This window comes from Drosophila ananassae, chromosome 2R (assembly GCF_017639315.1).
Source record: "Drosophila ananassae strain 14024-0371.13 chromosome 2R, ASM1763931v2, whole genome shotgun sequence".
Taxonomy (NCBI): domain Eukaryota; kingdom Metazoa; phylum Arthropoda; class Insecta; order Diptera; family Drosophilidae; genus Drosophila; species Drosophila ananassae.
Genome location: NC_057928.1, coordinates 8,550,197 through 8,573,350, shown reverse-complemented (window position 1 = coordinate 8,573,350; position 23,154 = coordinate 8,550,197). Strand labels below are relative to the sequence as shown.

Genomic DNA, 23,154 nt, shown 5'->3' with positions numbered 1-23,154 from the left:
AAAAAAAACAGCAGTGGACACACAAAAAACCAAGAAAGAAGGAAACGGGAACATGGTTTCGAGGTTGAAACGAAATGGCCAAAAGGCAAAACATGCTGGCCTCTTTCATCATCGTGTTGGTTTACTTTTTTCAGTTTGCCGTTGCGACTGCCGGCATTTCCGTTTCCGTTGAAAACGCACACTGTAACGGTGAAATGTAGGACGATATTGCAAAGGAAATGTGTGTCTGAAAAATAAAAGGGCTATAGTCAAAAAAAGTTTATTTTTTTGATTGATTTAATGTGACTTTATTACAATTTAATTGTTGTAATTGTTGCTCTATATAATTAGAAAAACAATAAAATAAACAATTTAAAGAAAGTTTTAAGCTCTAATATTTTAGATAATTTATTAAGATTTTTAACTTATGAACCATTACAAAAATTACTACTAACCTCCAACAAGATGCTAGTATCCCTTTGCTGCCAAAACATTAAAGTAACCGCGACGATTTCCCCCAAACCAATAATGTGTGTGTCCTTCTTCGGTGGAAATAACTCACTAAAGGATGCACATATCTTGTCGCTGGTCAAAGGAGGGCCAATGGAACCAATTCCGAGCTGGGCCAAAGCCGAAACTCACGTCGAGATAAATTGAAGTTTATTTGCTTGGGTGCTTGCGGCTACTGCAGTTTTTCCACCATTTTCCTCTGCCACTACCAGACTGTATTTTTCCCCTGCCCGACTCCCTTCCCAACTGCATAATTTATGAGTGGAGGAAATGATTTGCATGCAGTTTTTCTTACACCTTTGCTTTCCTCGAATTTTTTGTTATCCTTTACTCAGGGTGAGAGTGCGAAGTGTTTGTGTTTGACTTTGCTTTCGATATGTTGCACTTAAAACAATTGACGGCCAACAGGGGCCAAGCATCCTTTCGATTTGGTCTAAACTCGTTTCAATTTGGTCGAAAACATTCTCTTACTTCTATTCTCTCACAGTTTTCCGACTCTCTGCTAGGAAAAGCTTTTCGGAAAAGCTTCCATTTGGTATCGTTTCGCCTTAAAAACGCCTAACACTGATAAACTCGAACAGTTACCGTTCCGGACGCGTAACGATAGCAGCAGAATCCGAGGCTGCTAACGTGGCTAAAAGCCAATCAGAAACAACAGTAGCGAACGAACTCAGATAAATAAAAGCCCAGTGGAAAAAAGGCGAAACTCGCACAGTTGATTGCCGGCAAAGTGCGGGAATAAACAAATAGGAAATACAATTATTTGTTCCAGGAAAAGTGCGAACAAACACAAGGTGTTTTCCCAGTGCAAGTGTGAAACTCAAACAAACTTTTTAATTGATGAATTAATAAATTAAGGCTCGAGAAAAGGTAAGAAAAGAATGTGTTACAAAAAAGAAGCGTTACAAACAACAAAATGCCATAATTAATACAGACAGCTGTGGATTAAGGAGCTAGGAAGAAAAAAAGGCTAATTACAGAGGGTTTAATTTAACGATGACTGAGAAAGTTTTAAAACAAAGAAAAATAATGGGATAATATTAAACAGATGGCAGCTTAAAAACTTGAGTTTAAAAAAAGGATAAATTAACAAAGAGGTTATGCAAAAAGGTAACCAATTGTGGCCCTAGATAATACCAAAGTTAGCTCACTTTTGAAAAGTTGTGTAAGGATTTAAAAACTTGGCCTAACACTTTATATATATTTTATAAAAAATATCTCTCTGATTTGAAGTGCAAAATTTCCTCTCAACTACACTTTACTCGAAATTTGTCAATTTCATTATCGGCTATCAAAGTATTGCCTTTGGCCATTTCATATCAAATACATCGTTTATATATAAATACTGATATTATATTGCTTTCGTGAAATCCAACCCTTGATTCACCTTCAAAAATCTGTGAAGCAAGCCAGACACACATGCACCGAAATCACTCAAAAAGTGTTTTATTTCGTCTGCCCGAGAATAAAAACAAAAAACACCAAAAAAATGAGCATGAAATTCCTCGGGGGAGGTTACAATTTAACAGCAGTTTGTACCCAGACAACCTTTAAAGCCCCTAACCCCCGTTCCTTTTTGGAAAATTTTTCTGGTACGGTAAGCCTGGTGGAACGTCTGGGCTTAAGTTGGGAATCCAGAGCCCCAGAGAAGCCAAGCCGCGTGGGGTTAAAAAAATTTATCTGAAGGAGGGAAATAAAAGCGATGCTCAAGTGGCACGGCGCTTTACACAAATTAGACGCACTTAATTACAGAGCAAACAGTCACAAGGAGCGCTCGTAAAATATGCAAAAAAACACCAAATATACCAAAAAAACCAAAAATATAAGAAGAACCACAGCCAATCCAACCTCAAGAAAATAAAATAATTAAGCAATTCGGTAAGGAGAAAGTGCGGGAGAGAATGTGGAGGAAATAGAAGTGGTTTTGGGGTATAAGTCGACTTTCAATTTCGGGCATTCAAAAGTTGCGGCTTAAAACTCAATTAAACGAATTGGCAAAAATTTAATTACAATTTCAGTTTCATTTTCTTTTAAAGGAAAATTCCAAGGACCAAAAACACTGCGGATGAAGCAGAATAAAAATGGAAAAAACCGAGGGCTAGAGAGAGAAATTGTTTTGCCAGCTGTGGGCAAAAACTTTATAGAAAACTAATATTAACTTAACTTATTAACTTAAGCTCAGAGCAATTAACTGCTTTTATGATTGTGAAAAAAAACCACAATTTTACAAATAGAGAAAAATAGGGGAAGCAGTTGAAATGAATGCAATAGATTTTAATTAAGTTTTTGAAAGGAAACAACTCAACAGGCTATTGCAGGGAACTGAAGGATAAGGACAATTTTAACCTTTAACATTTAAAATCAAAAAAATTAATCCAAAACTCACCTTCGAGTACTTAATAATTAATTTCCATTACCTAGCTCTTTCAATGTCAATTACCAATGCAAATGCCATCAACTTCTCAAGCAGCCCACGAAAATTGGCCACCCAAAAGTTTCCCAGCCCCGGGACCCAACCCTTTGCTAATGCCAACAACAACCACAACAGCTATTTCCTGTTCCTCCGGGCCTTCGAGTTGGCCACGTTTTATCTGCCGAACAATAGGCTCATTAGTGGAACAGCCAACAGCCCACGCCAAGTCATTGCCTACCACGCCCCTGGGGCGAAACTTTTCCTAATATCAGCGCTATCCTATCCTAACATCCAACAAGGGGGGGAAAAAATAGCAAAATACATAAAATAATATTTTTGTTTCCAGCAACTTTTAGCGGCAATTAACCAGGGGATACGCCAAACTTTAATGGCCAGGAAAAGCCGAGAAAATCCGAGCCATTTCCCATAATTGGAAAAGAAAATATTTATTGAATTATTCAGCGGGGCAGAATGTAATTCCCGGGTTATTACAACTTCCGCAATGAACTCTTATTTAAAGGGGAAATTAATTAAAAGCAAGTCTAAAGCTTGCAAACTATTGTCCAGATTGAGGAGAAGATGGGGCTTAGGTCAGGGTCCTTGGACTTGGACCAAAAACTTTTCCATCTACTTTAGACTTTCGCCGTCAATCGGCGACTGAAACAGAAAATGAAACTAAAAACAGACAGGAGGCAATTTTCAAGTGGCGACAAAGTAGCGCAGGATGAATATGCAAAATGCTCCTTGGAATAGACTCAAGTTTCAACCTCGCCAAGTCCTGGCAAATCTTTTTTGCATGCAGCTTCTCTCGAAACAAGTAATTCCACTTTATTTACTTTTTTTCTGCGTTGTATTTGGCAATAAACCGCTTTCGACCAGAAACGGATGCCAATGCGTTTAAGTTTAGTCGAGTTCGGTTGGGCTAAGAAACGAAAAAAAGAAGCTGAAAATTCAGGGAAACTGCACAAAAATGGAAATCAAGAAAAATGCTTTGCGCACTTTCAACTTTACTTTTTCCACTTCGGGGCACTAATAAAAATAGCGTGAAAAGTTTCTTTAGCTGCACACTTCTTTGAACAGAAGTGCGAACCCTATCTCTTTTGGGATAGAAGTCCTTGCATCCTGGAACAATGTAGGGATTTGGTAGGACTTAAGCTGAAATTGGAAATTGAAGTGTTTGAAAGGAACTCGCTGATCGGTTTTGTAAGGTAAATGGAAATTACATCGTTTTACAGATTGAACTTTAAAGAATAATAAAAAATACTGAGTCAAATTTTTGATTTATTTAGAATTTATTTAAGCTGAAAACCCATTCCTGTACCAAATATTCTTTTAAAATATAATAAAGAGAAAATATTATTTTCTTTACCATTGCAATACCCTTTCTATGGCGCCCATGAAACGGAACCTCTTATCTTTATGTCCTCACCAGAAAACTATAAAAATCCGAAGGCAAACTAAAAAGCAAGAGTGTCGGGCTCCTAACTTTTGACAGCACTTTGGACACTTAACTTCGCCGTAGTCATGCTGTGCTAAGAACATTGCGCATACGCCGCGTGTGCTTCTACTTCGGTCCTACCAAGAGCAATAAACATAAAAGCCCTGGCGATGAAATGCAAAACAATAAATAATGATATAAAAAGCTAGCCTAACAGGGCAGTCGATGGGCGGCGACCCCTTGGAATAGAGTCCTACAAAATTAAGGAAATTAAATATTTACGTATGAAAGCAGTCGAGGAAATTACGCATGGTAAATTATAAAGAGAAAAAACAAAAAAAACATGGGGAAGTTCTGCCAAAAGGGGAAGTCTGCGTGGCTTATTACAATGTCCCTCCCAGGCTCCCTCCTTGCACCCCAAGGCAGGGGCATTACTTTGTCCTTGCGTTGATTCCCCACAAACACACTCAGTCACACGCACACGCACGCCATGGCCATTAATTTATTTTTATGCCAGGCATAATCTTTTCTGCTTGCGGTATTTTGTTTGTATTCATTTGCATCTTCCACCGAACCCAGTCCGGGACCGAAATGTCTCAGCCACCCCATCGATAGTGTGCCAAAAATTTTTGCGTGGCGACAAAACCGGAGAAACCAAAACAAAAGGAGGCCAAAAAGGCCACACTGTGAAAAATTAGTTAGTCTATAGGAATTTTTAACCAATTAAATTTGAAAAACAAAGTAAGGCTTTAAGCCTTGGAGGGTCCTTTCTTTGGATCTTAAGAGAAACATGTTTTAAATCCATAAAAAATAGAAAATCTATAAGAACTAGAAGTTGTATAATCAACTACTAAGTCTATAGGCATATAGAACATTATTTCTTATGGAAGTATTCGAAATATTCCAAAAGTGCAAAATGCAGTATAGGATTCAATAAAAATAATAACTATTTAAATTCAATTTAAACTATTGAATTATTTTCGCAGTGAACTAACGAGTCCATGCGGATTTGGTTGGAGGGATCGACGTCTTTAATGATTTGCCTTTGCCCACAAAGAGGCGGAGGGTGATGGAAGGATGGGGCTTGGAGGGATTCAGGAGGTGCGGATCTGGAAAAAACCAAAAATCTCTCTCTTGGGCTTACGGCCATACATCCATCCCCATGCCCCTTAGTTCTTTCAATATCTGTGTGTATATTTCGGCTTGTGAGCCATTTGAATACGTATGCATACTTAATTTGCCACGGCTTTGCCTCTGGTCCGGACTCAAAGGGAATGGGCAGAGGGAAGTGGAGTGGAGTTGAGGGGCAGGATAGCCGGATACGGCGAATGGCATACTACATTATTGATTGGATATTTGTGCGGGAATTTAATAAAATATGCAAATTCTCGTCGTTTTTTTCGGAACTCCGCACTCAATCGGAAGGCGAGAGACGAGCCTCCGTCAACGATTGAGTGGCTCTTCAGTTTGGAGAGGATTCAGAAGGTCTCGAATGTGGAAGGATGTGCCAGTTGAAGAGGTTCAGGATTAATTAAGAATCAATGGAAAGGTCAAGAAAATGGGGCGCTTTCAAAGATACAAAGGGAAGTAAAATTGGTACACATAAAGAAAAGTTTTACTAGAGCCTTATGCAGATTTAAGTTGAGAAACCCTTTCTTGGACATGACATTCCTATCTCATAAAATGCAAAATCCTTGATCATAAATATGATGAATCGATGTCATCGTTGTTCGGCGCAAATATTCCAGTGAACGAGCCTCATTATGTATGCGGAAATAATTCAATTTTGTTGCCGAATTTCCAAGACCAGATGCGGGACATTTCCATTTCAAACGGCCACCAAAATCTAGGCAGACTCCGTCCCACTCTCATCAGAGGCCGCGTACCCGGTCATAAAACAAACCCATTTCTCCGACAAGGTCATCAAATCAGACGGCAGACCCGAAACAAATAAGCAACAGAAAAACAAAAAATAAAAAGGCGCCGCAATTGTTTCACGGCAACATCAAAAGAAGACGTCAAATACACCGAAAATGTCTTTAGCAGCCGAAACAGATACAGATGCCAGACTGGCCAGTAAAAGCAGTGGGTATAATGGCAAGAAAACTTTGGCTAACTTGTGAAGGACGACTGATTCATTGCCCTTGGTTTCAGGTTACTTTTGGGTTAAAATATTAAAGAATTGAGTTATATTTTAGTAGCCTCTTTAATGGCCTAGTCGGGAATACAAGTTTATTCACTCCGAAATCCTTCTACTTTGTTTTACAATTTTAATAAATTAAAGTTAGTCTTGCATAAAAGTCACAAATATACTTTGTCTTTCTCCCGAAATAAGCCAGAATATCGTGTATCAAAACAACAAGAAGAGTAACAATAAAAGCAACGAGGCTAAAACACGTGGCCTACATAAAAACAACAAAACTTTTCAGGAGAAAGGAGCCAAACTTTACGAGGTAGACGACAATTGCCTGCAGCTGCACTTGATGGAAGGATAGTGGCGGTTAAAAGTGGCGGGAGAAAGTGTCGAGGAAAGTAGAGATTGTGGAACAAGAATCAAAGATTCAACCACTTGACGCGACATCATCGCACTTAATCAGTCAAATGTTTCGTCCAAAAGGAAACACCAGCTGGCAACAGACAACTTTAATTGGAAACCGTCATCAGATGCTGAGGCAAAAATTGAAGCATTACACAACATTTTGTTCGAGTTGAAGGTCTTAGCTTATCATGTCCTATCCTATTCTGTCTCGTCCTGGCTCATTTTTTGCTTTTATGCCTTTGCAATTAGACTAAGTGGACTTTAATATGTCAGTTGTGTGGTGTGTGCTATGTGTATTTTGTGTTTTGTTCGAGGAAAAAGAGCTTCAAGTCATTTTGCGGTTACCAAAAAGTTCTACAGAACTCAACTGAGCCAAACTTTGCATTTGGCCTCCCAAAAAGTTGCAGGATGGGGGCTAAGACTTGCAGGATGGCGAAGAGGATCTTGGGGTTGACAGTTTCATGAGACCAGTGTCCTTGCCTCTGGATGACATCCTCTAGTTTTGTGGCAAATTATTTTGGCCCTGCTTAGGCTCAGACCCGGTGACTTTGTGAGCAACTTTTTGGGTGTGTTGTCTCAAAGTTTTTTTAGTTTCCTTTTCTCAGCCGACTCAAGTACATAAATTTGTGGCTTAACTTGAGGCCAAATTTGATTTGTCCGACAGAGATGAAACAGGTGACTCTTATTTTAGCTCCGACCCAAAAGAAACAACAGCAAAGTAAATTTAATTAGACCTTGAAGGGTTATCTGGATGGATTTTCATTTAAGGGTCTGGCTAAAAATGAGGTACAAGCTTAAGCTTCTGTATGGCTTCTTTTCCAAAAAGGAAATGCGAAGAACCAGCCATTTCCTGGCCATAAAATTATTATCCCCTTACCTGTTGCTACTTACCAATTCCTACTCTTCAGTTTGCCCTTTTCCGCTGAGCTCAATTTGTCAGCCTTTGCCGTGCAATTCCTCTTACCATTTCCAGCCAAAAAAACTGCGGCTTATGTGGCGTATGCGCAATTTACTAACTCAGACAGCCTGGCTGGTGTAAATGATAGCACTGTGCCCGACTCAGCACGCCGGAAAATTATGCAAATGCCGCCGTCTCAACGTCGTGGCATATGAGCCAGTCATATTACGCATACGCCGAGTGTGCCATTAAACGCCCATATAGGCGTGTCAAGAATCTGCGCCCAGTGGGCGTGCCTAATCGCAAGAGCTCTAAGGAAGTTACAACCATATATGTATGCACACAACCTGGGCTGGTAATTGTTGTTGCTGGTAATAGCTGGTGTTTCTTTTTTTAATATATGCAATGGCTTTCGCTCGAGGGGAACTGGAATTCTAAAAATATGGTATTTAATTATTTTTTGGGGAGATAAATTAAAGGGTATAATAAATTTTTTTAGAAGGTAGCATGTATGAGAATTAGTTAATATTTAGTAGAAAAATATAGCTTTTACAAAGAAATAGATTTAAGGTGCGTTATTATGTTTTTCGTAGTAAGTTTTCCTTAAAACTATGCAATTAAGGATGCTAATTAAACTAAAGACAAGCATATAGTAGCTTTTTCAGTTCCTTAATGGCATTTTAACTCCGAATAATCATTACCATTTAAATATAAACAATGCTTTCCTTATTATTTAAACATTCCCTAACGTGGAAATCCATCCATTGGAGCGGGGCCTAAAATCTCTGTCCCCACAATCTCATCTAAGGATGCATGTCCCCGGCTGCTATTTTGTTTTGGAGGTCTGTTGCGAAAAATTCAAAAATTGCCGGATTTCCTGTAACGCACACCCCCACCACCAGCGCATCGACACACGACCCTCCGGAGTCCGGACTCCGGAGCCCCTTGCCCCTGAAAATTTTTCGCCACCGCCTAATCGAGTGTGCGTGCGACGGTTGGATGTTAAATGGTAGAGGGTCTACCCCGTCTGATGGCAAATGGTAAATGGCAAATGGCAACCGGCGGTGGCAAGAAGCGTCAGCCAACATTGCCAAGTGGTTTCGTTGCGCGCTGTTGGCTTCATTTTGTTAACTTTCACTCGTTCACCGTGTTTACAAATTTAAAAATTTGTTTGTGTTTACTTGCCCTTGTGGATTCCCGGAGTTCAGAGTTCCGGTGTGTTGTCTGTCCTTTGGGAGGGGATCTCTGGCCGAGCCCAGGCCCCCATCATAACTCAGTCAGGACTCGTGTGAGTCTTTTTTTTTTGGGCGGACTTTTAAAGAAATTGTTTTCAGCACGCCCGCTCCTCCTTAAAGGGCGCTCATCCCCCAGCAAGCATTAACCTCTGGCACGGCTGGTCCTAGAGAGGTGTCATGACATTGTCTTTACCTTCCCTAATAAATGGTTTCATTTAATCAAAAGACCTTTATGGAGCGCACGCATCCTAGGATTTATGCCTGTTTATCTAAGATGACGGGCTGGCAAACAGACTGGCAACCGCAAGGACGCCAGGATACTTCCATGACTGTTGATGATCCGAGGTTTTTGCGTTGGATAAACTTTTGGCCCTTTTTTTTCTGTTCTGGTTTTTGCGTCTGCGGTTGACATAAATCAGCATTAAAGCTGATGAAAAGTATTTTAGGCTCATCTGTATAATAGGATCTGGCCCGGAGTTTGTTTCTAATAGGCCCTGAAACTTTTATTCTTGTCCCGAATCCGGATCCTTTTTTGTAGCAATTTAATTTTAAACAAATTATATGCCGAGTCATACAATAATTACAGCCTTATTTTCCTTGCGTAGAATTGATTGAATTTATTGTTTTCAATTTGGGGCTATTTATGGAGTAATCCATGAAGCTCATTTAGCTTTACTTCCTCTTTTTGCAATTTAATTTTCACTCGAGTCTCAAGCAAATTATGCCATGCATTCACTCCCAAAATAAGGCTAATAACGTCAGAAGGAAATAATCAAGAGCTTGAGCAACTTTCTATGGCATTTGGCCAATGTTTGCCCAACTATCTGTGGCCATTCCGGATTTGGCTTTGGGGTTTTCGGGTGTTGGGGACTCTTTGGGCTTTATGTTGTGTTTTGTGTATTCGAAAATTTTGTTTGCCATTTTAAGGCCGGTCTTTAAATGAGATTTTTCTCACATTTGCTTCTGCCATTGGCCATCATTGGCTTCCTCGTCCTTTCTTGTTTGCCGTTTGCCTTTGGCTTTCAAATAGTAATTTTCAACTATGAGAAGGAAGGGGGGTCAGGATGGGAAATGGCTCAGGAACGAGGGTCTTGAGTGTGTCCAGAAATTACAGGACCCGGAGTCTGTAAGTCTATAAGTAATAATCAAGTTTTTTGTGGAAGGCAGCGGAAAGGTTTCTTGTGACAGTTCATTGTGGATAGAAGACTCTGGCGGAAGAAAAACAAACAGAAAACTTCAATTACAGGCCAGTGAAATGGATGGCAAATTGAAAGCAGAAAATACAGGAGACAGTAAAGGCATCTCAATAAATGAAAACTTTCATTCCAGACTAGAGAAAATTAAAACAATATACAGAGAGAAAATTTATTCTAAAAGTAAGAAATCAAATCATTCTAAGAGTAATTTTAGGTTTAAATATAAGAAACAAAAGTTTATCGTTGACTATTATTTTTACTGTAGAAAGTTATAAACTTTTCTTTAAGTATCTGGAATTGATTGATCCTTAGTTAAATAAGTATTTCTCTTCAAAACGCCCCACTTAACCAGGCTTACAGGCCATAATCCTGGGCCATTGCATGCCAGAGAACTTGAAACAGGAAAAGGATTTCCGAGCCCCCGCTTAAGCCTTCTTAGCCTGGTCAAAAGGCAAACCTTTGACCAGCATTTCTAAATGCTGAAACATTAACTCGGCCAAAGAACTTCATTATGGGACCGGACTAATAAATCTTTTCAGTCGTTCTACCTTTTGACTCCCGCAACCGACAATGAATCATAATGAGTGCTGGCCAAACACCAAACAACCGAGAAGACAAAGGCCTCGACCAAATCAACATTCATATACAATCATACGCCCTGTTGTACAAGCCGCCTCCCTCCCATTTCCCCGTCTCTGCATAAAGCCATGAGGAAGGATAGAAAACAAAAGTCGGGCCAAGAAAGCTAAGCTGTTGGCCAAGTCGTAACATTATGGCGTGTCGACAAAGTAAGCAATAAGGCGTAGCATAAATTAGCCAAATAAACAGAAATGAAACAAAGGGGCGAAATAACAACTTTAATGTTTGTTAAGCAAATATTATTCCCAGTTTTGTGTTTTTGTGTGGGGCATGATATTGGGGCGGCATAAGTCCCTCCGGTTAGGATGCACATGTTTTTGCTGTTATTGCAGAGCTTCTAAGGACAATGAAATGTCTTTATGTGACGATTATCTGAACATAACCCAGGCATAATGTGCAATTAACCGTGGCATCCGGTTTCTGGGACGGATGTCAGCCATTTCGAAATATGACAGGCTTCAATATGTGCGCTGAGGTATATTTTTGGGGCACAGATTTACGACCAAAATGGAGGGTCATTTCAAAATGAATTTGGGAGAAGTCATAAAAACTCGCTTTTTAAATTTAATATCAACAAGTCCCTCACAAAAAGTCATTACTTTTTTTTAGCTCTTCAAACAATTACAAATATTTTACCTCTAAAATGGAGTTACCGCTTACAATTCATTTATAAAAACCCTTTTGAAGCCAAACCAAAAGTATGTCACACACAATATATAATAAAATCCCTAAATCGAAACGATGTCACAAAATCTCTCAATTATTCCTAATTTATGGCAATTTTATGAACAGCATATGGACAGGTTGCAATAGATCTATGGACCAGTCGAAAGGCCAAATAAAAGCCACGCCTCTCGGCAATCGGCCACCGCCCACTCAAATGGTAATACGCTTAGAGAAAGGCCAACAACCGAGGCAGAGTCATTTCCATGAGAGGCTTATGCCCCTCGTACCCGCCAGCCCATAAAATGGAACAAAAATTGGTTGCACACCGAAAAAAAATAAAGTAAATATGATGTGAGACGCTTATTGAATTGAATTTGTTGACTAGCGTTTTGTGAAGCCATTTTTCCCACAAAAAAACCTTCACTTCTGTCACAGCTGCTGGCACACACTGCAATAGGTATGTGGGGGAGCTTGAGTGGGTTTTCGAGAGTGTGTTCCAGTGTGTGTGTGTAGTTATGCTACATTTTTCGTGCCTAGCCCGTGTGGTTGGGTGATTTTTGGGTGGGCTTGTGTAAGGACGTTGCGTGTGTCCCGAAATCAATCATACGCCAAAATCGACACAAACAAACAACAATGGCGATGAAAACAACAAAAAAAGAGCCAAACAAAAATGAAAAACGTACCGAAACAAAGCCTGGCAAGTAATGCGATATTTATTATTGATTTTTATTGTCTATATCTCTGGAGAGGGGGACTCTTGCCTGAGGCTCTGATATGAAGAGCACTTGATGTTCGCAATATGCGTTGCCACTTGACTTCGTGCCAATGCCTTTCGAATGCAAAATGCAAAAAGCCTTTTAACACCCGCATGTTCAATACTAAATGGTTTTCGAAAAAGCTATTTTTCAGGGTCAACATGGAAGTGAAGAACGATTTAAAAGGTCTCTACAGCTAAGAAATACTAATTTCAGAATAAGCTGGGAAGAAACCACTTCCCATAAACCGTATTCAGAAACTGCTTGCTCATATATTTGTCCCTTGTACTGGCATTTGTTCAACAATTTTCACTATATTTTTCTTAGTTCTTTTTTATTTCTTTGAGCATAAGTTTTGGCTTTGTATGAGTTTTCTACTGGTTTCGCATTTGTTACTGATATTTTATGACACTGTAAACATTTTACATTGCGAATCTAGTTCGGATGCTTGTAGTGTGTGTTTTATCCATTCAATATGCTCAGCAGAGCATTACATGTTTCTATGGCGCTGTGTCCTTGCAAGTCCTTGCCCCTGTTTCTTTAGCCCCTCGGAATGTGTGAATATGAGCGTGTTTACAGAAAGTGAAATGTGGGCTAAAGTGGAATATTTTCGCTGCCTTTTTTTGAGGTCAATTAAAATGGGTTTCACAAGGGAGCGGAATGTCAGGAATCACCCACTGCTCTTACAGAATACCATAATAAGTTATGCTGCAACTAATTGAAAACATCTTAGAGATTTGTTTTGGCGTTGATTAAGTGAATTTTCGGACAGCACATCAACTGAATATTTGTCAAAAAACTGACAATCCGGTGGCAGAGCGTGCGTGTTTTGTTCTCCATCATTAATTACCCAAGAAGGGCCTGGGTTTCTCGTGTTAAGGCTGTCAGTTTGCTGGACAAGTGTGTGGGGTAAGAAAATCACCCTTCCATCAGTCAAACAAACACGAAAAACATTTTCTCGAACTGTTGAAAAAACTTTGCGAGATGGAGTACCCACAACTTAAGTGCTATTGTACGGCTATTGAGAGAACAGAGTTGTGGAGTACCCACAACTTAAGTGCTATTGTACGGCTATTGAGAGAACAGAACGGGGGAAAAAATGCATAAAAATCAATAGTCTGATGATTGAGAAGATGGCTTTAAAATGCTTCAGTTATATGGTATTTGCCCTGAAGAAAAATGGATAACTTGTGGGTATCTTGAGGGGTTGCTTTCATTCAGGGAGAATTAAAACTTCAGGCTAGATGGATGATGGTTGCGAATTCCAATAAAATTCCACTTGCAAGTGAATCGGATGTACCAAAAACTAACAACTAAACTATTTCCATTTTTGAACACTAACTTTAAGAGCTTAAAATTGATTTCCGGTCGAAGTTCTAACATTTTTTTAAACAGAAAAATACACAAAGTCCCTTGCATGCAATCATGAGATATTTACACAGCCGCAGTCATTCAAGTCGAACAAATTGTCTTGAAAAAATTGAAAAAATCAAATAATATAAATGCTCAATATTGGCTGGCGTATGGAAAATGTTTAACGATTGATTAAATTTGCAATAAAACGAAAACGAAAAAAATTTGAAATAAACGAAAAAAAATAGCTTAAGCCCGCATTGCAAAACGCTCTTGACCAATTTATGCGAATGACTTTTAAAGCTTGCAATTTATCTGGTATTTTTTCAGGCTCGTCAGCGAACGACTACTTTTTAATGGACATCACCACAAGAACAAGAAAAAGACCAATAATAATAATAGCCGGCAGGAAGGGCGAAGGACCAGCGTCATCATGATCATGATCATGACCACCGTCCTGTCAACGTGAAATGCAACCGAAATTCAAAAAGTTGTCGTGCCATTTCTGAGCGGAGGACCTGCCCACAGAGACGCCACAGAAACACAAAAATAAAAGGAACAAGGAACCCGAACAACAAAAATCGTATAAATATAGGGGAACGGAGAAAATGAAGTCTGTCATTCTATATCCATACGGACCGCTAACGGGCGGCACACGTTGTTGCCGCATGTTGCATGCCAAAAATTTGGCCATAACAAGTGCAATTTACACAATTGTAAGTGTTTGCGGATGGGGCTTGAACAACGGGGCGTATACGCAATGTGGACGAGTATGCAATTTTGTTCTCGTTAGTGGAAAAATGCTGGCTCTCATCAGAAAATCAGTAGTTGCGGCTTGTATTATATTCGCGAGTTAATTGTGGCATAATTAATGGACAAGAGTCCTTGCTGGAAGTTCTCCTGCGGCATACCTCAGATTTATTTATTTGAAATGAAAGTAGTTTTCTGACACTGGGGGTTGGCTTCAAAATTAATTTACGCAGAAAAGTAAAATTGAAAACTTGAAGTATGCCAGAAACTTTTATGGGTTACGAACTATTCGTTATAAAAAGAACAAGTATTATAAAACTGTTTTATAATAAATTATAATTTATTTTTCTTAATATTATAGTCATAATATTACCTCATAAATATTATTTAAAATGTAGTTACTCTATCCCTCTCTTCTGGACTTGTGCCCCAAACAAAACCCCAATTGTTCCTTAGAAATGCAGAGGCAAAACGAGGGCAACCGCCACCTCGCGCCTTGACGCCTTCATCTCTCGTCCCGTGGCTTGTATAAATTACAATTACATGATGCTCGTTATGGCTTTTAATTTACGTTAATGGCCAAATCGTGCTTCTGGTTACTTTTTTTTTAGTATTCTGTTCACTACTCATAAGGACAATGCAGATCTGGGGACAATTACACGAAACACAATGCAGTGCAACTTGGTGGGTTGGCAGACAATGGACATATTATGTATATCCATTGCAATGCCAGTTGCCCACTTATGGAAGTAAATTAGTTTTTGCTTAAGGAGAGGGCTTAAGTGTTTGGCTTCTGCAATTAGTGCTACATTTTGTGGCAGTTACGAGCACAACCTCGGACGGAATACGAAAGATTTCCCCAACTTCCCCGGTGGCCGGGTGGCCCACATACCTCTACGCGAAGTAAATGTTACGTGTTTAGCATAAGCCGAAGCTCAGGGCTTACGGGGCTAAAGGGGGACTCCAACTGGGAGTGCAGTCACGACACATAATGGATGTATCTTAAAAGCACGCCATTTTGCATTTATTTATCACTGTTGTTGCTTATGTTCTGAACCTGGGAGCCTTTGGGCCACAGGGATTTGCTGTTCTGGAAATTGGTTTCTCATTAATTCATCGTTTTCATTAGCAGAACCAAGTTACTTTAAAGCAAATAGGTTTCTATTGTTTATAAGCTGGTCTATACATTTTTCTTACGGTTTATATAAGGAGTTCTTTTTATCTCAAAATACATATTTTTTTAAATATCAGTTTGATATTTCATTTAAATATCAGTGCTTTAAAATAATATTTTGTTTTGCCTTAACAATAATTGAAATGCGAAACCAATTCCCAAAACTTTTTACTCCTTTTTAAAGTATACAACCGACATGAAAACATTTTCACGGATTAATTAGCAACCCGAACACCTCAGACCCTAAAATCCAATTGAGTTCCGACCCGTTTAAAAGTAAAAGCGTGTTTTGAAAAACCTGGGGACAGAGATTGGCGAAAGGGTTGGAACGAAAAAGTCGCATAAGGGTTGGGTTGTTGATGACCCATCAAAAAAAAGTACATTTTGTATGCGGGTGCACAGTGCGTATACGTTTTTTTTTGGGTTACCGCATAAATTTATGTATTTTCTGTATACTTCTTGTAGAATATATCACTTTTAATTGTGCTGATATACTCGTGGCGCATCAATGTCAACATGCACAAGTCGAGCGACCTGCAGGATGTCTACTACGGTAAGTCCCTGGCAATTAAGCACATTTTCGCACACGAGACAAAACCCAAAGCGGCCATAAACCCGAAAACTGAAACGACAAGCAGCCAGCCACATAATAAATAAAGCCATTTTAATAAATAAATTAAACGTAGATGAGGCTGGCAGATGGCACACCCAAAGGAGTCCAAAGTGTCGGCTCTATACATTATACAAATATGAATTATGAGTGCTGCGAAAGCTTAACACTTAATTTTTGATAAATGAAATCAAAGTGTGATTCGTAATTTGAATCCACAATAAATTGATGATGGCTACTCGTTTAAAAAGTCACTGACTTTTGCCTTAAATGTGTAACATTAAGCCTAGTTCTGATATTAAATTTCTGTTTATTAATTACAGGTGTGCAAATAGCGTATTTTGCCATTATTGGCACACAAATGTCCATGATATTGCTCAGCATAGTGCTAATATTTGGAATATGTCGGGTGAGTATTCTTGTTTGATTAAGGGCTTTATGAAATTCAACATTATTAAGCACATTGTTGGCTTATCGAACTAAAAGTCAAATATCCACAATCCCCAGTCAAATTTTGCCGAAATGGAAACACAGAAAATTTAATTACGCAAAGCATTTGTGCCTGATGATCCATTTTGGTGGAATAGGTTTAGAGACTAAAGTACTGAATATATTTTTTTCATAAAGAAATTTTTTTTTTTCTGATATTGAAAACCGGCAAACCAATAACCAAAAATCCCCCAGAAAATTCCCATTGACTCTGGCATGAAAATGGTAACAATTTGTCACACCATTGGAAGCCAAAAAACCGGGTTGATGTCTGACTGAGTAAACTGAAACTGAACTGTGAGCTGCCACGACACATTCTGGGTCACTTTTTTTGTATTTTGGTGGTTGAGCAATTGCCAGCTATATTTTGCGGAATTTTTTAATTTCGACCCAGAGATACAGGCGGAAGGTCAATTTTCTTCCTTCGTAGAACTTCCACTCACCATTCAGTGTGTAAATAAAATGTTTCCCAGTTCGTTTATTGGTCAAATTAATTGCACCTCGTTTATATACATTCTATCCTTGGTTCTTGGAACTGGAACCCAGCCAGCAAATGTTCATTAAATAATAAATAAAGCATTGGTTCTTAATTAGGCAAAAAAAAACTAATTGCAAAACAAATGTTTCAAGCCTACAACCAAAGTTGTGGCAAGTATTAATGCCAAAACAAATACTATTAATATTGTAGTCTAGGCAGAGCTCTATAAGGATGTGTTTTGAAAAGGCTTTTGCAAAAAAAAACATCTGCAAGCATCCACCCATTGATATATTTCCAGCCATAAAATGTTCATTAGCAGATTACATAAAATTTCATAAATTAGTCCATATTAAAATGTAATCCTCCGGGCATCGGATGCATGTATAAAATGTTCATGACTGCCACAAAAATTTCTATGCAAAACGTTGTGGCCAAAAACTGTCAGCTGCACATCACGAATACGTATTCCCAGCGTGCTCAGCTAGAATGGTGCAAAAAAAAATTCCAATCAGAGGGCTTACCACCCATGACCAGATAAATTACCCCACACTCACACCTCGGTTTTGTTTCTCCCTGTCTAACAAAAGTGAAATCCCCACCATATTTTATACTATAGTCATGAAATCAATAGCTATACAGGTACTCGGAGCACTTTTCGCTTTATGTTCCAATCACAATATATTCAAGGTGGCTTTTATTTTTCGCATTTCTATAGGAGAACCCCGGATTAATCGTACCCTGGATAATTGGCTATATAACATTTATGGCCCTGGAAGCTGTCGCCATGGTCTACTCCAATGTGCTGCGCGATCATGTAAATAAGGTGAGCTTATTTCCCATCTCGGGGACTAGATGCAATCCCCAGTAGAAGATGGAGAGTATTTTACGTTTAAGATGTTTTTATTTTGATTGGATGTATTTTCATTTATTGAAAAGCAAGCGCATAGAATCCATACACAAAGGACTTGGGCCCCCCATTGGGAAGTCCTTGAATATCCTTGCATAAATCAATGGGCATCCACGGCGACAAACAAATAAATTACAAAAAGCCTTCAACTGCCAACAAATCAAACCGAATCCGTTACATATGTAAAAAGTGTATGTCCCATTCCATTTTTATGCTAAAATCGAACAAAAGCAGCTCTGTAGCTGGGGGCCATGGTCGGAAGTTGGCGACAGTTGAGTGCAATGTTGGCTAAATCAAGAACAATAGAAGAGAGTTGGTAACACAGAAAACAAAAGACATAGTGCAACAGGCAGGCGGTTGGGAATTAAAAAGCGGCAAGGGGAATCGGATCTGGAGATAGAATTGAATAGACAGGGAACAGATGGCTCTATCGGGGAATATTGGAAAGTGGAATAAATCATCATAAAGTAAAAGTTTTCAAAAAAAAAAAAATTTGCACAAAAAAGGCGTAAAACTTAAATATATTCGCGGGAAATGATTTTTGAAGTCCACTTCGTGAAAGTGAAAACCGGAGCCTGTCTGCAAAAGTCTAAGCCATTATTACCCTGTCTTAAACCATAAAAAGAAGGACCTGCACTAAATAAACTTTCTTTTCTGTTCCGGAAACCTTTGTGTTTGATTTGTCAACTCCGTTTTTAAAGCAACCCCGCCACAACCAACGCTCAGCCCTCTTGTAACAAATGAAAGGCCACAGGAACACAGGGTTAGAAAAAAAAAGATATGTGTGGAAAACTGTAGGAGTAAGCAAGCCCAGAAACATATACATTCGGGGCAAATAGACAGACAAGAGCCCACTGCACACACGCACTTAAAACAAACGTCAAAGTCAAAGCGGCACAAAGGCCGGAAAATCGAGGGGTAAAACGGGTGGAAAATGGAAAAACAAGTGAGGGCCTAGGGTCTGGATAAGGCGAGAAGGGGCTACCGGGAGAAACTCAAAGACCAGCGGCACCCAAACATCCATGTGGATCTAGTCTGCACATATGCAATGAGTTGGGCATTTTTCTGCACCATTTTCCTTTGGAATTTTACATTTGTCTATGTCGGCACGGCACGGCATTTGTTTTTGTTGTTTTGGTTTCACTTTTTTCTCTATTTTTCTATTACGAACGTGTTCTGCTTTTCCTACACTTTTTTGTTTGTTTTTCCCCACCAGCCGGGGGACATGGAAATTTCTGTGTGTGTTTTTTTCAGCTGGAAAATTGTCACCTCATGCATAATTTATTGCAATTCCAAAGGTAAAAATTCATTTTTCTCGTTTTTTGGCCCAACAAAGTTTTGCGTTGCTGCCGTTTTTTTAGTATATTCTTTTTCTGGCGAGAAGGTAACTAATTTGTTTGGAATTTTGTGTGGAATTTCCAAATCATTTGAACTGTCAGTTTTGAAGTTTAAAACATTTTTTCTGTATTTTAGTTATGATGTCTTAACTAATTTGTTACGAACCATTTAAACACCTATAACCCCTATATCATTTCAGCAATTTGATGCCATGTGCAAAGCAGAGGTTGCCTTCTTTATAGCCCGAGCTTTGATCAATGTAAGTAAAAAAAACATTTTTTTAAACAGGAAATTTATTTAATCAATATTGCCTGTTATTTATAATAAAATACGAATATTCGATAATTGTCTCCATCTGTCGGATTGAGAGCATCAAGTCTTCTACTCGATCCACTGTGAGGGCGTATCTAAAAGATTTCAGGCCCATATTTATAAAGACGATGCATGCCAAATGCACCAAAAGATTAATAACGACTGGAAGGCGCATCTTCGGGCTCAAGTCTCCCATAATAAAGTTGGCTATCAATGTCATCAAGTTGACGACGCAGCAGAACCCGTGTACGCAGAGCCAGGGGATCATGTGAGATGGGGAAACCTTTGGGGAGTTGTTGATAGCATAGGTCTGCTTTTTTAAAATCATACAATACTTACGAATAGAACAGCATAGAACAACGATCCCCAGACGCAAATTAAAATAAATTCTTGAATGAAATTCAGGTAACGTCGTGGAGCTCGTGAAACCTTGTCATAGAGCAAGTAGTTCTTCCACAAAGTAATTGAATCTTTTTCGATGAGCAATTGTACAAAGTTAAAAATACTAGACAGCTTTGATTAACACAACCATTATGTGATATTTGATGCCTGATAGTAATGATCAATACTCACGGTTCCATACCAACTGAACACGAACATAACCCAATGGAAAAATGGATAACAATTCATCTCACCCTTGAGCAAACTGATCACAGCCCGCTTATAAGGGCGAATCGCCCTCGTATCCTGAAAACTGAAGATATCGTTCTGGTCCCGGCATGCATCAGCAATTAAGTCATATGAATCGCCTAGCTCACAGATTTGGTTATCAAATAATTTTAATTTAAACATTATGAACGTTTCAATTCCGTTTGGTCTGAATTGAAAATTATAACTTTTTACGTACGAATTTTAAAACGCTTTCGAATACACTAGCTATGGAAGTAAAGTTCCAGTTGACCTTTCAGCCTCAACTTCAAATCAAGGCTAACTAGATTTCCCACTTTATCAATACTTGTAATAAATAATTGAATTACCAGCCAAGTCCATTAGGAATCCCTTTTGGCAGCATAAAAATGTTTAGGCCATGTATCTATCGATAGGGAATGCAAGAGTGTGTTTGTGTGTGCGGGATTCTATCTAATGGATATTTATGATACCCAATTTACTTTTTTTTTGTCTATTCGAACAGGTGCTGGCCATGTGGGGAGTTCTGCGCTTCTACAATTTGGTTCGCTCTGGAATTACCTGGCGGGGTCCGGAGGTAAGTCAATTAATCTTCCCATAATGGACGCGGGGGGAGTGCTAAAAGGAAGCCTGATTTATTTAGTGCAAGCCAAGGCAGATTTTTCCAAATAAACAAACCATTTTACGCCAGTTACTAAATAGATAACATTTTATTGTGAATTAGGCAAAGTATTCATATGTTACTTTGTTAAATATATTTATTATTTTAAAGTTAGGTAAAGAAATACAGAAAATATATTGCTTAGAAACTAAAATATAATCTTTAATAAAATCAATTTTTCTGTTTTTTCTCATTTAGGCTAAAACTGCAATTTTCGCGCCTATGTACAAAAGCGTCAATACCAACAAGCCGCACACATACACTTACAGCAAACGGTCGCGGCGCCGCCATAGCATCGAGGCCACTTCCGGCGGATGCTGCGCCATCTTTGATTTCGATTTCGAGTACGATGACGATAACTATGACGACGACGATGACGACGAGGCGGCCGCCTTTGGCGATGGCCTGGATACAGAGGACGAAGTGGGCTACGATTATGATGATTACTACGATTACTACGACGACGAGGAAATGGCGGAGCAACAGCAGAAGGAGCTGCACAAGGACGATGCCGATTGCAGTATGCTGGGCGCCACGAAGACTAGACGACCACGATCCGCTGTGGTGAAGGTCAAGGGTCATCGGCGTACCAACAACAACATACGCAGCGTGCTGATCAACAAGCGGCACAACAAATACAAAATAGCCCGGCCCCAGACCCAGCTGGAGGTTATCAACGAGTCGGAGCGGAGTGCGGGGAGCGGCAGCGACGAGAACGACTCTCTTTTGGTGGCCTATGACAGCAGCTCGTCCCTGGCGTCGGTTTGACATTGGCCGCCGCCATGTAAGTCCGGAAGCGGAAATGGAAATGCAGCCATTGGGTCATTGCGAGGTGACGCCAACCAATCGAAGCCTAGCGGAAGATCCCGATCAAGTGCTTACAGCAAAAGCGGATCCGAAACCGGAAGCGACGACAGCGACGATCCTGACGAGGGCCAGCGTCTGGAGCCTGGCTGGGCGAATGACCTCACCTTCGGTGGTCAATGTTGTGGTCAGCGTCAACGCCGACGTCCACTGCGACGCGTCTACTGCGCTGTGAATCTGTCCATAATGGGCCTCCTGGTGGCCGTGGAGATCTACGCCCAGGTGGCCATATTTTTGTAGATCTTAAATCACAAATAAAAGTCTATAAAAAATATTTTAATTTAATGGATATAAATATCATTTAATAAAATGTACTAAAGTTTTAGTTAGTTTGGCTGTAAAATTAAAAAAAAAAAATACATTTCAATGCTTGTTCAAATGGTTATGAAGAAAAAATCATAATAATTATGGCAAGAGTTTTTAATTTAAGTGTTCCTCATTCAAAAACACTAAAAATCTACAAACATTTTTTATAATTTATCCAAATGTGATTGCTTTCCTATTTTTCTAATAACCACTCTAAAAAAACATATTTTTATGTTCAACAAATACGAAAAATATACTTTGTAGCTAGATTTTAGCTACTTTAGCCCAAACTCAAATTTCTTAAATAATTAAAACAATAATAGAAGTAATATATAAACAAAAAACAATCTTAAAGTAAAATTTAAAGTAAATGCTTTGCCCAACAGAAGCTCTGAAAGAGAAGCCCACGCGCCAAACCAGAATCGATGCAAAGATAAAGATACATTTTGTGCATTTCCCAGATAAAAGCTTTAAAGTTATTCAATGGAACTATATGTCTAACTATAGAAGAATTAAAAAACCAGTCCCGGAGAAATGTAACAGCAACAATAAACAGAAATTTCCATTAAAGTTAACCAATAAACGTTCAAAATGTTTAGAGAGTGCATAGGAAAATACTTTGTAAATACCTGCAGCTATTTCCAATCGATATCGATGACGTGAATATAAAGAGTAAGCCACAAACTAAATAGTAATCATATCTATAAATGTTGTACATACATACTATACCTATAGGGAGTAATCTTAAGTACAGTTGCGCCAAAAAAGAAAAACCAAAACTAGACAGCCAGTTCGAAACTAACCAATAAATGTGAGTTGATGTATACCTTAACGTAAACCCAATAATAATAAATAAACAATTGATTTTTGTGAAGAAAAAAATTGGCATTCATTATTAAATGATAACCAAACGTGATGGGCACGTGTAAGAGGAAGAAAATCTATCCAGAGTTATTAATTTGGCGCGTTTGGCAATCACACGGGAAACTGTCTAATCACGGCGGCCAAAACTAATTA

The 23,154-nt window shown here is 39.0% G+C and overlaps 2 protein-coding genes across 2 annotated transcripts; one reads left to right on the top strand and one right to left on the bottom strand.

Moving 5' to 3' along the window:
• The first annotated feature begins 1,058 nt into the window (after nt 1-1,058).
• LOC6493661 lies at nt 1,059-23,013 on the top strand. The gene is given in 8 exon segments (XM_001958142.4): nt 1,059-1,359; nt 13,952-14,337; nt 16,011-16,098; nt 16,479-16,564; nt 17,838-17,945; nt 19,567-19,626; nt 20,812-20,883; nt 21,166-23,013. Coding segments are annotated over 7 exon segments (1,428 nt in total). The 5' UTR covers nt 1,059-1,359; nt 13,952-14,229; the 3' UTR covers nt 22,072-23,013.
• LOC26514476 lies at nt 19,636-20,688 on the bottom strand. Its single transcript, XM_014910143.3, has 3 exons — nt 20,253-20,688; nt 20,019-20,192; nt 19,636-19,962 (listed from the first exon to the last, which is right to left on the bottom strand). Exons 1-3 carry the CDS (start codon nt 20,469-20,471, stop codon nt 19,669-19,671), a joined length of 687 nt encoding a protein of 228 aa, XP_014765629.1. The 5' UTR covers nt 20,472-20,688; the 3' UTR covers nt 19,636-19,668.
• Nucleotides 23,014-23,154: the final 141 nt, after the last annotated feature.

Excerpts from the sequence above, each read along its gene's own strand:
- LOC26514476 (XM_014910143.3), bottom strand. The coding sequence starts at position 20,471 with ATGTTTAAATTAAAATTATTTGATAACCAAATCTGTGAGCTAGGCGAT. Across the intron at positions 20,193-20,252 it reads TGTTCAGTTGGTATGGAACC|CTGTCTAGTATTTTTAACTT; the intron begins GTGAGTATTGAT and ends TGTTAATCAAAG. Across the intron at positions 19,963-20,018 it reads TGTTCTATGCTGTTCTATTC|GTTTCCCCATCTCACATGAT; the intron begins GTAAGTATTGTA and ends AACTCCCCAAAG.